Source organism: Daldinia decipiens, assembly GCF_022478715.1.
Source record: "Daldinia decipiens strain CBS 113046 unplaced genomic scaffold F4813scaffold_8, whole genome shotgun sequence".
Classification (NCBI taxonomy): domain Eukaryota; kingdom Fungi; phylum Ascomycota; class Sordariomycetes; order Xylariales; family Hypoxylaceae; genus Daldinia; species Daldinia decipiens.
In genome coordinates this window covers 905426-919713 of record NW_026054551.1, presented here as the reverse complement: position 1 = coordinate 919713, position 14288 = coordinate 905426, and the positions used below count along the sequence as shown (strand labels likewise).

At 47.9% G+C, this 14288-nt stretch overlaps 4 protein-coding genes across 4 annotated transcripts; 2 read left to right on the top strand and 2 right to left on the bottom strand.

The window, feature by feature from the left end:
- The first annotated feature begins 460 nt into the window (after positions 1-460).
- F4813DRAFT_330120 (uncharacterized protein) lies at positions 461-2522 on the top strand. The gene has a single exon (XM_049241123.1). The coding sequence runs from the start codon at positions 690-692 to the stop codon at positions 2463-2465; it is 1776 nt and encodes a 591-aa protein (XP_049101921.1). The 5' UTR covers positions 461-689; the 3' UTR covers positions 2466-2522.
- Positions 2523-3499: 977 nt separating this feature from the next.
- On the bottom strand, positions 3500-6020 carry F4813DRAFT_330124 (WD domain-containing protein). Its single transcript, XM_049241124.1, has 3 exons — positions 5418-6020; positions 5142-5269; positions 3500-5087 (listed from the first exon to the last, which is right to left on the bottom strand). The coding sequence occupies exons 1-3, from the start codon at positions 5747-5749 to the stop codon at positions 3718-3720; spliced, it is 1830 nt and encodes a 609-aa protein (XP_049101920.1). The 5' UTR covers positions 5750-6020; the 3' UTR covers positions 3500-3717.
- Positions 6021-9032: 3012 nt separating this feature from the next.
- On the top strand, positions 9033-11656 carry F4813DRAFT_401454 (uncharacterized protein; the record flags this gene model as incomplete). The annotated part of the gene is made up of 5 exons (XM_049248407.1): positions 9033-9328; positions 9380-9489; positions 9645-10316; positions 10368-10387; positions 10482-11656. The coding sequence occupies 5 exons, from the start codon at positions 9033-9035 to the stop codon at positions 11526-11528; spliced, it is 2145 nt and encodes a 714-aa protein (XP_049101919.1). The 3' UTR covers positions 11529-11656.
- Positions 11657-11786: 130 nt separating this feature from the next.
- Positions 11787-14257, bottom strand: F4813DRAFT_352535 (uncharacterized protein). The gene is made up of 3 exons (XM_049242532.1): positions 12953-14257; positions 12010-12883; positions 11787-11946 (listed from the first exon to the last, which is right to left on the bottom strand). Exons 1-2 carry the CDS (start codon positions 13612-13614, stop codon positions 12382-12384), a joined length of 1164 nt encoding a protein of 387 aa, XP_049101918.1. The 5' UTR covers positions 13615-14257; the 3' UTR covers positions 11787-11946; positions 12010-12381.
- Positions 14258-14288: the final 31 nt, after the last annotated feature.

The window sequence follows — 14288 nt, the reverse complement described above, 5'->3', positions numbered from 1 at the left end:
CAGCCCCCCCCCCCCCCCCCTCCCCCCCCCCCCCCCCCCCCCCCCCCCCCCCCCCCCCCCCCCCCCCCCCCCCGCCCCCCCCCCCCCCCCCCCCTTCAAATACTTAGAATACTTACGGATTACACACACACATATATATACCTATATATATATATATATATATTGTCTTGGAGTCGCATCCGTTCTGCAGTTGACAGCTTTGGACATCTTAGAATAATAAGAGCCGCTTAGTTTCATCCAACCACAAGTCGCGCTTGAGACACGTCCTTCAGTGACAGCCACTTACAGGATCAGAATTTCTACATTTCCGCCCACCTACTTTTTTTATACTTTTCCCAACTTCGACAAGGCCACATTTTACACCAATTCTAGAATACAATCACAAGCCTCTAAGAGTCACTCAATCTTACCGCGTGTCTATCACTACCTACTAAAAGTCACATGTCGCCCACTGTCTGCCTATCTTTGCTTCTCTTTCCTTTGCCTCTAGCTTCAACCCGTTGTCGGCTTCTTATTTAATTGGACCGGATCCTGATATCGCATCCACTCAGACGCACAAACGGACAAGGTGAAGCCGTCTTCTTCGGACTAGCAAGAGAATAATTATAATTATAGGCAATCCCCTACTCTTGTTGTAAGTCTGTATTCGTTGCTCCCCTCTCGATCCATTCCTCATTGTTTCCTCGGCGATGGCTGACATATTGGTTTTAAGAGGAGCTGAAGCTCTTCGCAGAGTGTCTTTCCGCAACGATATTCAACGATTCCCAATTCGCACCCTTGGAGAGATGGCCGACTCCAGCAGATTAGCGCCCTCCAAGTCGGAGGGAACCCATACTGACGATGAAAATGCTCTAACCCCCGACGATACTACGACCCCATCTCCATCACAAACATCATCGCCTCACCAGCATCCTATGGTCGATCCACACAAACTAGGCGATGTCCCCAACAGCCCTCGAATATCGAGGAATCCCTCCTTCTCGGGGAGTAGTTCCTATCATGAAGATTGGGACTCGTATCCTCCGCTGGACAGATTAACTGTCCTTGACCTTCTCGATAACTTCGCCCTACCACAGCAGTTAGAGAAGCTGCAAAAAGGAATATCAGCACAGACAGAGAAAGTCCGCAAATCGCGAGCCGCTCTTAAGAATAGAGGCCAGGTGGCCAAGGAACGCATGGTCGAAGAATGGCGGCGAAGGGTACCCTCAGCTGATGAGCAGTTGGTGAGGTATAGAAAGCGCATGAAGCAGAGTGTAGAGAAACTCGGCCGCCAATGGAACGATACCAAGGTTATTACGATGCGTGAGAAGGTCTCGTTCATCGGTGGTGTTATGAACATATTCATCAGCGGTTACTTGTTGGGCGCTTACCCCGAGTACTTCCACATCTGGTACACGGCCCAGCTCGTCTACTACATGCCCATCCGCTTTTATACCTACAGGCGACGCGGCTACCATTATTTCCTAGCCGACCTGTGTTATTTCGTCAACCTGCTGCTTTTCCTCAGTCTCTGGGTCTTCCCGGCATCTAAGAGATTGTTTATTGCTGCGTACTGCCTGGCTTACGGAAACAACGCCGTGGCTATTATAATGTGGCGTAATTCGCTCGTGTTCCACGACTTCGACAAGGTCACATCCCTGTTCATCCATATTATGCCGTGTGCCACGCTACATTGCATCGCTCATCTATTCACACCCGAGCAGCAGCGCGAACGATTCCCCGCGCTCTGGACCATCAAGACCTCTCCACCAGGCTCCCCAACCGCTTACGGTAATCTCATATCGATGCTCACTTGGTCCACGATCCCGTATACCGTCTGGCAGCTCAGTTACTATTTCTTCATAACGGTTCGCCGTCGCGAAAAGATCGCGGCCGGCCGCCCGACATCGTTCACCTGGTTGCGCCGCTCCTACTCTAAGACCTGGATCGGCAGAATCGTGCTCTCGCTGCCAAACACCTTACAGGAGTTCGCCTTCATGCTGATCCAGTACTTGTACGCCGTGTTGACCATGTTGCCCTGTCCCTTATGGTTTTATAGTAGCTGGGCCTCAGCTACCTTCCTCATCGTGGTCTTCGTATGGAGCGTATATAATGGCTCCACGTTTTACATCGATGTCTTCGGCAAGCGCTTCCAGAAGGAACTCGAGGCCATGAAGGCTGAAGTTGCTAAGTGGCAGAACAGTCCTGACGTACTCGGATCCCCTTCGATGGTTCCCACGCCCGCGGCAGATGTGGAACACAAGCTCGGCGCAACCGACACCGAAGAAAGTGCCGAGGCAGCCGTCCGGGTTCAGGACCCTGCCAGCGGCCGGCGGTTGAGTGTTGATCACATCCCGTTGCTACACGATGAGAAGCCAGCCAAGGACAGCGAATCTCTTAATAAGAATGATTCGGTGGCTAGCGGAATCGACGAGCGTGTTAATGACGCAGTGCGGGCAAGGAAACCTAACGAAGTAGTCTCATAATGGGATGATAGAATCATGACTATTGGATATAATTCCCACTTGGGCTTTTTTTTTCGAGGAATTCCTAAGATATCAGATAAACAACTTGATGGCCTCGACAGGTCAACGGGATAATTAGCTAGATTCCATTTCCTTAGCCTGAAATCGCAACGCCGATTTCAAGTCCGGCCGAAGTCCGGGCGATACTTCAAGGCGCTCTCTTACTTCTCGATACGTACATACATGTAGCCGTTGTTTATGTTTCTTCTTCCCCTTTGCGAATTTGGAGTTCTTGTGCGAGCGGTTAGCTACCATACAGCATTGTCAGCATCGTCAGAGATTGATTATTCATGAGAAACACATCTCGATACCCCCCATACCCTCTTCATATCGATTTTTGGTAGAGGCCACGGAGTTAAGACGGTTGGGAAGGCAGCGAAGCAAAGAAATAAGAGGTTACGGAACGGTGGGTGTGGGACCTAATGAGGCATGGCTCTCCCCGGAGTATAACGATACTATACATAGCGTGCTAGAAATCATAAAGAACGTACATCCCTTTGCGAGAGTTGATTCGGTGCTTGGTTGCATGATATAATAATTTTGGGATTTTATGGTTTGTTCCTGGTATAATACATGTAGCAGCTCATAATTGCTAAATAAAAGCCCATGATATCTTCTATACTATGCCAGAGCACGTTATACATCACTTCATATCAATTCATACACATGACAACTCCGGTTCAAGAAATTTTAGTTTCCTCTTTTTTTTATTTCACACACCGCTATCATAAGAATACCTATGATGCTCCAGGTTCACGCCGAATGCCCTTCATTTGACGTTGCGTCCCGTCGAGCTTGCCAGCCGACCAGTATCATATCGTGATCCATTCCCTTCCAAAGACGCGTAGTCTGCCACCTTTCCCGTCCTCCACCCTCCCTCGTCCCTTCCCGCAACGCCTTGCTATTCCGTACCAAAAAGAAAGGGAAAAAAAAGGACATATCCCCCGGCTACCGGCCGCTCATCAAGGCAATTGAATGCGAATTAGCTAGCCCGTCAATCTCTGTCTGATACCATGATAGCTAGGTAAGACACCAAAAAGATCCGGGTACCCCCCCAAAAAACAGACTCATACATGCAAAACGCCGATGGATGCAAGGAACTGTGGAAAGACGGTATGCTTTCCCTTCGAAAATGTCGTGAAACTAGGTGAATATCGTTATGGTGAAGTAGGGATTGTCCTCGTACAATAGATCAAGTTCGGATTTGATTTCGTCACCGAATGACACCCCAGTCACTCAGTCGTCCCCCGCTATCGCTGTCTTCTCTCTGGCCTGGTCTCCTTCCGAATACGGTCCAGAATCGCAGTGTTTCATCACCAGCTCCTGTGACTATTGTCCTGCCGTCGGGGCTCATCGCCAGGTACAGAACTCGGTAAGTGTGTCCAGTAAGGCTGACCACCTGGGTCATGGCAGGGTACTTCCAAACGACGATCTGATTCTGGCTGTAGCCGTGTGTCGAGACAATTTCGTTGGAATTCTTTGACCAAGAGATATTGCACACCTGGCTTCCGGTATCGATCTCGTTGATGACTGACCCACGAACTGTGTCATGGAATATTATCCTTCGATCAGCAGTTCCACCACCCGAGGCCAGGAGACCTCGCTGGTGAGGGGACCATGCTATTGCTTTAACAGCAGCCGTGTGATCAGAGAATTTCCACAAAGGTGTCTCAGAGAGCTTATCCCAAACCATGAGTTTGTTATCATTCCCGCCACTTGCCAATTGGCCATCTTCACAGTTCCATTTCAAGCCGCAAACCTCCTGCTTATGTCCCATAAGCTTTCGCATCCATTGGTCGGGAGCCCTGACATCGCGGTGATATATCAATCGATCTCGAGATCCTGATGTGAGGATGTGGGTGTTCCAAGCCAAGGATCCTACGCGTGCAGTATGCCCTGTCATCGTTCTTAGGCGTCTTGTCTTCTCAGCGTCCCAGATCTGAACTAAGCCCTTTCCAGTACCGATGGCTATGTGTGTGCCCTTCTGAATCCATGATACGCTCGTTACTGTGTCATCTTCAAGTGTGCAGAGCTTATTGACTCGACTTGTTTGGGCGTTCCACATGTAGACACTCGAGCCCAAGCCAACACCCAAGACATTAGCACTACCCCAATCAACCAAGTTCAAATAGAAGTCGTCAGCTAACTCGGGAGCATCTAGTACCTTGTAGGGTACTTTACTAACTGCTCGAGGTTGACGCCTCGGGCTTAATAGCATTTGTTGGCTTCCGAAGCGAACCGGAGACAAGCTATATATCTCTGATCGTATATCCAGATTGGGGCCATGTCGGCTCTGTGGGGTTCGGGACGGCGTCGGCTGGCCAGCGACGTTGGAATGATGGCGAGGAGACATGTAAGAGAAGAGATTCTTGTGAGGCGTTGATGGCGTGAAGCTTGAGGGTAGAGATGGAGGAGGGTTATTAGGTGGAGTGTGGGATCTTGTACCATTATGGGTATGTGTAGAGTGTGCTGAACCTGGTAAGTTGGCATCTGGAGACATCGTTTGCGGCGTGGCCTGCGGTATGGTGTTCTCAAAAAGTTCCGCTCTTAATACTCGAGAGAATCTATCGTTCGCTTCCTCAGCTAGGTATAATTAGCACTAGGTCATTACGTAGAAGGAAGTTGAAGTCAGCTTACTTCGGTGAAAGTCAATCTCCCCGTGTGGTGTTCGCTTCTTCTGTCGTGAAGGTGTAGCTGGCGACCCTTCTTCGTGCATGAGACTGAAGGCAGATATTATATCCTGGCCAACGCGCGCGGGTATAAATCTGGGAAATTTCTTAGTATGCATAGCAAGAAAACAAAAACAAATCTTATAACGGGAAAGAATAGTCATGGTAGAATCCAATACAACCAGTCACAACCCCAGAAAAGACATTCAATCGTTAGAATGAATCAAAGTGCACTTTCACTAACCTGTCGCCATTGATACGCTGTCGCTTCCTACTAGGACTAGCACTCGAAGCGCTATCTCGTCTGTCTGCAGAAAGTTCCCTCGAAAGAGCCCGCGTCAAACCATCCGGATCGATGCCGCCTATACTCGCCCTCTCACCTCTCCGTCCGCCATGACGTATATTTCTCGAATTACCACCTTCGACATTATTCATCACCTGTAGCGTTCCTCGATCCGAGGGTGGGGGAGGAGTGCCTATCCTCGAAGGTGTGCGCGCGGCGGGGCTTGTCGTATCGTGCGCTTGTCGCTTTAATAGCGGCGGCGCCGCCGATACTGACTCAGATTCTATAGTCATCTTCTCTCATGCAGATGGGGTTTATGTAGTGGTCGCAGAAGCTGGGTAAGTTGTTAAGGTAGAGGGAGTGCGGTAGGTGAGATAATCGAGGCGAAAGGCGCGGATCAGGTTTGTTATGAGTTGAAGCCGAAAGTATCAGTTAGTTGGTAAAAGCCAGGCCTGATGAGAAACTTCGTCGAAGGGTAGATATCATCAGCAAATATGTCCTGAGGCCCCTAGGGGTATGCAGCTCCTTCTAGCGCATGCTCTTCTGCCGTCGACGATATGGACCAGAATTAGTGTCCGAGATGGTTTGCAAGGGAGAATAGGCCTATTATTCGATCGCTTCCTGCTACTGTTTGTATGTCGGAAAGAATTGAAAAAATAGATAAAAAAGAGCGAAATGAATAGAATATGGTGAAAAAAGGAGTTTGCTATTGGGAGGAATCACGGCAGGTGAGCTGAATTCGTAAACGACTGCAGAGGGCAGCAGCGGGCAACAGCAAAGTTGGGAAAGAGTCGGCGGAGCGGTTTCGTGGATTTGGATGGAGGTTGAATGGCTGAATGGACCGTGCTAGGGAAGGAAGACTTGGCTCTGTTCTTGCTTCTGCTATGATTTTGGCGTGCCTGCATGTCGCGCCTTACAACGACATAGCACAGGGGGTTTACCAGTGTGCTGAACTTAATCCCCCACTATTTGATGATATGAGATACTTCCACATAAGCACGAAAAGCCTACGTTACCAAGTACCGGTTAACTTTTTAGCCGACATTAAAAGGCCGCGGACTGTGTTCAATACCACCTAATCAAGGTACGCTAAAATCGATATGACATGCCCCTCTGACCCTCTGGCTTTCTTCTATCAACACCGATCACGACTTGCAGTGCAGCACGCAATGATAAAGGCATTCAGCATTGAATTGAAGGCAGCAGTTAAGAAATCCAAAATCATAAATGAATCACTCTTCTTAAGCAGAAATAGATAGGTATTGTAAGTATCTATCTAAGTCTCGAAAACGAGTTACTGCACATGGGAAATCTTCTATGCTACAGACAAAGGTCGGGTTCCCGCTAGTGGCTGGGAAACGCGTATGTAAACAGTATTTACATAGTTTCATTTCCCTTCTTTGTTCACGGTTGTCAGAATGGAACTGCAGGTATATAAACAAAGCAAAAAAAGTATAATTGCGGGGGCTGGCTAGCTGCAAGCACCAAGCACCAAGCACCAAGCACCAAGCACCAAGCACCAAGCACCAAGCACCAAGCACCAAGCACCAAGCACCAAGCACCAAGCACCAAGCACCATTAAACCAAAGCGGACAGTTTATTAGTTTGAATAAGACAATAACATAAGGTCTCTAACAGGTCTCTTTACCCTGTAAGTAATTCAACACGTCAAGAATTAGGACCCATTGTGCGGCCCAATTCCATCGCGATGCAAGATTGACGAGACGCGCCTGTTCTCCCTTTTTTTCCCTTTTCATAATAACAGAAAAAGTAAAAGGAAAGCGGAGCTGCCCCTCGCCATTAAAAGGAGGTTACCTATGTACCTCTTTGTAAGTGGCGCGATTGTGGTTGTTTATTATTTTGCTTACCTTAGGTACATACGTAACCTACCAGCAACATTTCACAGGGGATATGGACGCGCATCGAATTTTCCGACTGGATGTACGCGCTTTCCCACTCAGGGGTTGTTGTTTAGACTGCCCAGGTGGTCCCCGGATTTCCCAGTTGATAGGGCAGCTATGTGGGATTCCCACTATCATTATTTGTGTACCACAGATGTATCTACCAAGCTAACAGAACATGTTTGCGGTACATAAACAATACATACATGTAGGCAGGATCTACCAGCAGCGCGTCAAGGCTTCCTTATCCGTCATCCCCCCAAAAAATACCAAAACATTCCCCAACCAGTAATATTTCATGATCGGAACAAAATAGCTTGGCCTAGTTGACCCAGTTCTGCCAGTTTAGCGCCCTTTAGACATTACCAGTATTCTTATTCGTACCTCTATTCGAAATATTTTACCTAACCTGGTAACAGCTCCCCATATGTATGCTTGACCTACAGACCTCTTTAACATAGAATGTTCTTAATAAAAACTTATACAGCCCTCGTCTAACAAACGCAATTATATATGAAATATTAGTTAGAATACGATACACTCAATGAGACTCAAAATGAACCATCACCACTATCTTCAACATACAACGTCAGCAGTCACATATGATCAGTTTTATTCTACTAACATATTAACGCCTATTAGAGAAAAACCGGTAAGCCCTTAGACCTTCGACTAGACATTAAGCTTTTCGAGGCCAATACCTACCTACGTATCTATTACGGAGGCCGCTCGGCCAGCCAAGAGCTGTATTACACCCGAGTGTTTTCAAACACACTTTTTGAGCCGGCTGTGTATGATGCTACAGCAAGCTCGTAACATCTATCACTTCTTACAATTAGGTATTTAGGTGCTAGGCCCCTATCTTCATTGAATGCCTAATATATAAAGTAGAGGCAACACTCGAAACAATGGCGGCTCTACCTACTTCCTCTATCCCAGGATCCAGCTCTATTAAGATTCGACTAGTCGTGTATAACAGTCTCAAAGCTGCTATTTTCAAAACTGCTTCCAGCCAAGGTTAATAACACCATCCTCATTGTTCCGTTATATTATCACGAATCCTATGATACCACTATGAAAGACGTTTTGTGATGCCTAGAATCTATAAAATGCACCATGAGCTGCGAAGAAACCCATTTAGGATGATTAAGGAGCTTGACGTGAAAGCCTAGCCGCCGCAAACATGATCCCTCCTTTTTCTATGTCTGCCATTAGTTTCTGATTTAGCAACATAACTAAGTGTCCGGCGTCACAGCCGGCCTCCTAGTATGAATAAGAGCATATAGCTATGACAAGCTAAGAGCTTTTTCTTCGAGTATTGACCCGTCAATGCGCGAGATCTAATGCCTGATGTTCTAAAAGATGTGCCTTCAGACGCCCGATACGGTCCTGTACAAGTGTTAACTTCCCTCAAGGTCTTCTACTCGTCCTTTCTTCATTCCTCCTAATTCATATTATTCTTCCTTATCCCAACGTCGTACGCTCAAGTACTCGGGTATCATATCCTTATATATCAACCTCCAAGATACCAGACTGGATAATAGGAGAGACGTGCTCGCTCTAAAGGCCAGCCAGTTCTAGTTACTTGTAATTTACTGGCTATGGCACAAGTACGCTCAAAATTCTTATAATCAACGCATCCTATTTTCTTTTCTTTTCTTTCTACGAGACCGACATGGCACAACCCCCGAGACATGGTGATTCGCCTTGCAGACGGGACATGATATCGTTTACAGAGGTCGATAATGAGAGCCGCGTCGCAATGAGTGTGCGGTCCTTCGCGGCATTTAAGAATTGCGAAGATGAAAGCGAAGACGGGTGTAGCCTTATAGATATCCTCGAGAAACGATCGAGCTTAGGGGCTTCTGTTGTTGATGCAGTTTCTTCACCAACGACATTTAGAAGAATATGGCAAGAAATAGAAGCCATTTCCCTAGACCGCCAACCCAGCCGTAGGAGACGTCAGAATAGGTAAGCTGCCGATCATGCGCTTCGTTAATTTGAATATTGACAATTGTACAGTATTCGGGGTAATCCTGAACGTGGCCGGACGGGGCTCATTTCCTCCATATCATCCCCTATAGACCCGCCTTCCACCGAAACTCGTTCGGCCTCAAGTTCTCCCAGGAGTCGTGAGTATATTCCAGATTCTCTACCAACTATATCCTCATTATGGCATCGAACGGTTTTTCTTTACCCTTTTCCGAGATGCGGCATGACTATTAATTCCCTATGCTCTGAAAAAGGCATTCAAATAATGATAGGATCTGACCTGTAATGTACATAGTCTTATCTCAGTCTACAAAGTCGAGAGAGAAATCATCATCTACGTCCCCCACCCCTGAGGATGTCACAGCTCTTCCCGGTCTCCAGAGCAAGGGGCCGAGAGAGTATGACGAACTTATGCCTTTAACTGGAGATGAAATTGACCAAGCTCCGTTTGATCTTGTATCTCCATGCAGCAATGCCCCTTCTCGGTATTCTCTGGAAATAATATCGGAAGCTCTCTTTTCAGCAGAACACCTAGACGCTATCTTCAACGATCAGCTCCTACTTGAAAAGTTTACAGCTTTCCTTTGCGTCTCCAGGCCAAAATCTGTCCCTCTTCTAGTATATTATTTAGATGCTCTGAAAGCACTAAAGGCTATAGGATATTCAAACTCCATTACTCGATCACTGGTCTCCATCAACGGAGCAGGCCTTAGTGAAGAGGCAATCTCAAATACTACTAACGAATCCCTATTAGCAAGGCTTAGCAAGGTACTTCAAACTCTGGCTACAGAGGACTTACCTGCTTATATCACCCATACTTGGGTCCAGACGGTGGCCGTCACTATCAAGCAGCGGATTACAAATACGTTGCCTAACCATCTCAAACCCCTCTCTGAAGGATTAGCGGATGTCTTCTGCTTGATAGATCCATCGAGACATGACAATCCAATTATATTTGCTAGCAAAGGTGAGTTCAACCACAGAGTAATGAAGCAACAGTTTAGCTAAATAATATCAGAGTTCCATCAAATGACACAGGTGAGTGGGAGATATCCGATATAAATGTTCATACATCATATTACAAAACTGTTTAGACTCCGTAGATAGTAACTAATAACACCAACTACTACAGTATGGAGCCAGCTATGCCCTAGGTCGAAATTGTCGTTTCCTTCAGGGGCCCGGCACGAACCAATCGAGCGCCAGAAGAATAAAAGAGCACCTGGATGCCGGAAAGGAGCACTGCGAGGTCCTACTGAACTACCGCCGGGACGGGTCCCCATTCATGAATCTTGTCATGGCCGCACCTCTTCTAGATAGTCGTGGAATCATCCGGTACCACATCAGCGCCCAGGTAGACGTTTCGGGTCTAGCGAAGGAATGTGTAGGCCTTGAGTCTCTCAGGCGCATTGTCGACCAGAGACAGGACGACGAGGACGCCAGTGCTCATACGAGTGGCAAAGATGAATTCTGTGAGCTCGCAAAAATGTTCACTGACTCGGAATTAAAGATAGTTCAGGAGATAGGTGGTAGTATGCACCGTCGCCGGCAAGGCGCGGCAGGCCCCGAGACAGGTTCGACACATCATGGCCCGACACGCGTGGACTCCGATCCCTTGCCTCGGATATCGACCACGTCGATTAGTCGCGCTACAAGTCTCTTCGAACACTACCTCCTAGTACGCCCACACCCTCACCTACGGGTCCTCTTCGCCTCCCCGTCCCTCCGCTTCCCCGGCATGCTGCAAAGCAGCTTCATGTCGCGAATCAGGGGCCCACCCGCTGTTCGGGAAGCATTCGCCGAGGGCCGCGGAATTACCGCCAAGGTCCGCTGGGTGACCCGGATGGACAGTTACGGGAAGAGCAAGTGGATACACTGCACGCCGCTGCTGGGATCAAACGGGGCCGTGGGTGTGTGGATGGTGGTGCTTGTTAACGACGACGCGGAGGCCGATTTACGACGTTCTCGGGACGCGCCGCTCGTAGACGTGAAAATCGACGGGCAGAGGCCTTTTGATGTAGAGGATACAAGTTCTGGCAACGGTAACACGAATGGGGGTCTTAATGGGTGTCGTTCCTCGTCGGCTTTGGGACACACTTCAGGAGACGTGGACATTGAAGCTTGTACATCAGGATTTAGTGGCCTAACACACAAGGAGGCAGGATCTGCTACGATGTAACCGGCCTGTCCAACATGCTGGTAACATGGGAGGAGCTGGTAGTCGTTCTCCCTAATACTCACTTTCTAATCACACTGTTTAATCAGCAAATCTCATGTCTAGATACCTAAGATATAAGTAGAGGTGGTCTTGAAATTTATGTTATTCTATAGGTACACATACACCCACCCTGTTTAATAGGAATAGTGGTTACTCCTCCTTGCAGGCCTGTATCTTTGTCACGCTGAATGCTATATATGATTACAAAGTTCGATCTGTCTACGTATAATGGCATGATTCGGTTCTTACATCTCACTGGCGTCAATCTCAGATCTTTATGTTAGAGCCGAAGGAAGTATACATAACTCAATGTTCTAAATCAAGATACTCCAGTGTTACTCTAGCCTATAATCTATTGAGATCTAGTCTGCTCTTAAGCCTGCTGAGAATGTTAGACTATGGACTGAGACAACGACGAGGTTGGCCCGAAAGGGATACCCACGAAGTCTCAATATGAGTAAACCACAGTCCACCAACAGGTTCCACACCCAAGACGGCGAGCATTCCCATTGTGTATATTAACGAAGCACCACCGTCGTCGGGTACTGTGCTTTCATTCGAGTCTTTATGTCTATCCCGAGGCCATAAGAACCGGTCAAAACCGCCCAATTGATATCAACGCCACCAGGTTCTTGAGTTGTAATCAATACGTATCCACCGCAATGCTGAAAAAAAAGACAAAATAAAGTCTGAGTTAACAAGGCCAACCCAGCCGCATATTACAGACGTAGGTTTCCGAATTATGCTCGAAAAACAAAATATGCTTGCTTCCTGGCTTCGTTACGAACGCGTGTCCCTGCGCTTCAAGTCGTTTCTATGCCGACTCTGCCTGGGCTAATAGGCGGGCCCTCCAGCCGTTACATACTTCCTCGAAGCCTCCAACGACTTCTCTGCATACGCCGGCGCACTCGCGCTTTTGTAACCTCTCGCCCCAGTTACCTTTCGTCAACCACCTCTCCCCTTCCTCTTTCAACTCTTCTTCGCGTTTTATCTCCGCTACCATTTCCTTGGCCATTCTTAGCCGCCTTGCGGCGGTGGTTGTGGTTTGTCGTGACATGTGCAGTGTGTCGGAGAGGTAATTCAGCGTTTGCACGAGGTCCGACGTTACGGAATGCAAAGCACTTAGAGAGTTAAGAGCCGAGGTCGCGGGCCGCGGCATTTCGTCCGAGACGGAAGTTAGTAGCGGCAGAAGGGAATCGATAGTATCGGGATCCGGGGGCTGAACTAGCGGAGATAATAGAGGGAAGGTGAGGTTATGAATCTGCCGCGTCTGATGCGCCAGATGTGTTGCCAAAGCTGAGTGAGCCGTTATTAATCTATAGTTCGACAAAGATTTGGTTAGAGAATATTCAAAAGGGTCAGTGGAACTAGGAATCATCGCTCACCTCGTGGTGCTACCCTCTACACCAGACTGTGACCCCAGGTCTTTCAGTCCGTCTGTTAACCGTTGAAACACGGCGTCACTAGAACTGCCATTGCTTTCAGTCCCTCTTCGGGCTAGGGATTCTACAGCATCGATCCTAGCAACCAGACTTGGCGGCATGCCAGGCGACTCCAAGTCGGATTCAGAACCATATTCACTCCCGTCGTATACGCTTCCAGTCCGTCGGTGGCCGCGCGCAGGGGGAGATGGTATGCCTAGGCTTGCGTTCCTAGTCTTTTCTCGGTGCTCCGGTTGGCTTTCTACATCAACACCGCTATCCCTAATCCCATCAGCTGGCGCCTGACCTTGGTCCCCCTCATCGAATCCGAATTGCGACTGTTCTTCCCCGTCCTCATAATATTCCTCTTCGCCGGATCCAGACAAAGCATCAGCCAACTCATCAGCCAAATTTCCAAGGCCATTATCCGGACCCATACCACCATTGCTGAGATCATTAAGCTCAGACTCGTTCATACTGTTGCGTAGGGGTGTTAAAGGGTCTTGAAAGGAGGATTTCGACTGGCGTCGGCTGCGAGGCGACATATTGGGACTCGAGCTTTGAAAAGAGGTATCGATAGCGGAACTTTGCCGGGAATGGCTAGGGGTGTGCGGTGATCTCGACATAATTACGAATCCGATACGAAATGCTAGATCCCGAAGCGTATTATATAGGAGAGTTTCGAGGAAGCAATAACTTCGTTGTGCGTATAGTCGTGCAGACCATGGAGTAGAAACGATGTCTTAGTCCGAGTTGTCATACAAAGGAACTGAGATGTCAAGAATAGGGCTATCGTTTGTATTGTCTTTCTGTTATTGTCTTTGTGTTATTGTCTTTGTGTTTTCCTCCGAGAATCCGCGTCGCAGGGTATGACCGTCCAAGAAACTTTTTCGATATTGAGTTGGTGATTTGGATATGTACTATGTAGGTACCGTATGTACGCACGAAAAGTGTTTGAAAAGGATCAAGTACATCCAATAATAGACGGCCGATATTGAACGAGGTAGCAAGGGTTAGCACTACCACCCGGACTGCTGTGTAATAATCAGATGTAAAAATAGGAACCACATTTACCTACTGACTTATGCCAGCGTTGCATGTGTATTCCGGTGACAGGCACCTGCCGATTCCCGCGTGCGTAAAATGTAAAACGACCTAACCTAGTAGTCGGAGGTACATGGATACAATATATTTAGCATTAGGTAGGTGCGTGCCTAGCGAAAACCATGTGTTCGCGAAACCGTCAAACTTTAGCGGCCCTTTCAACTGGGAACTGGGATATGTACTTTTCGAGAGACGC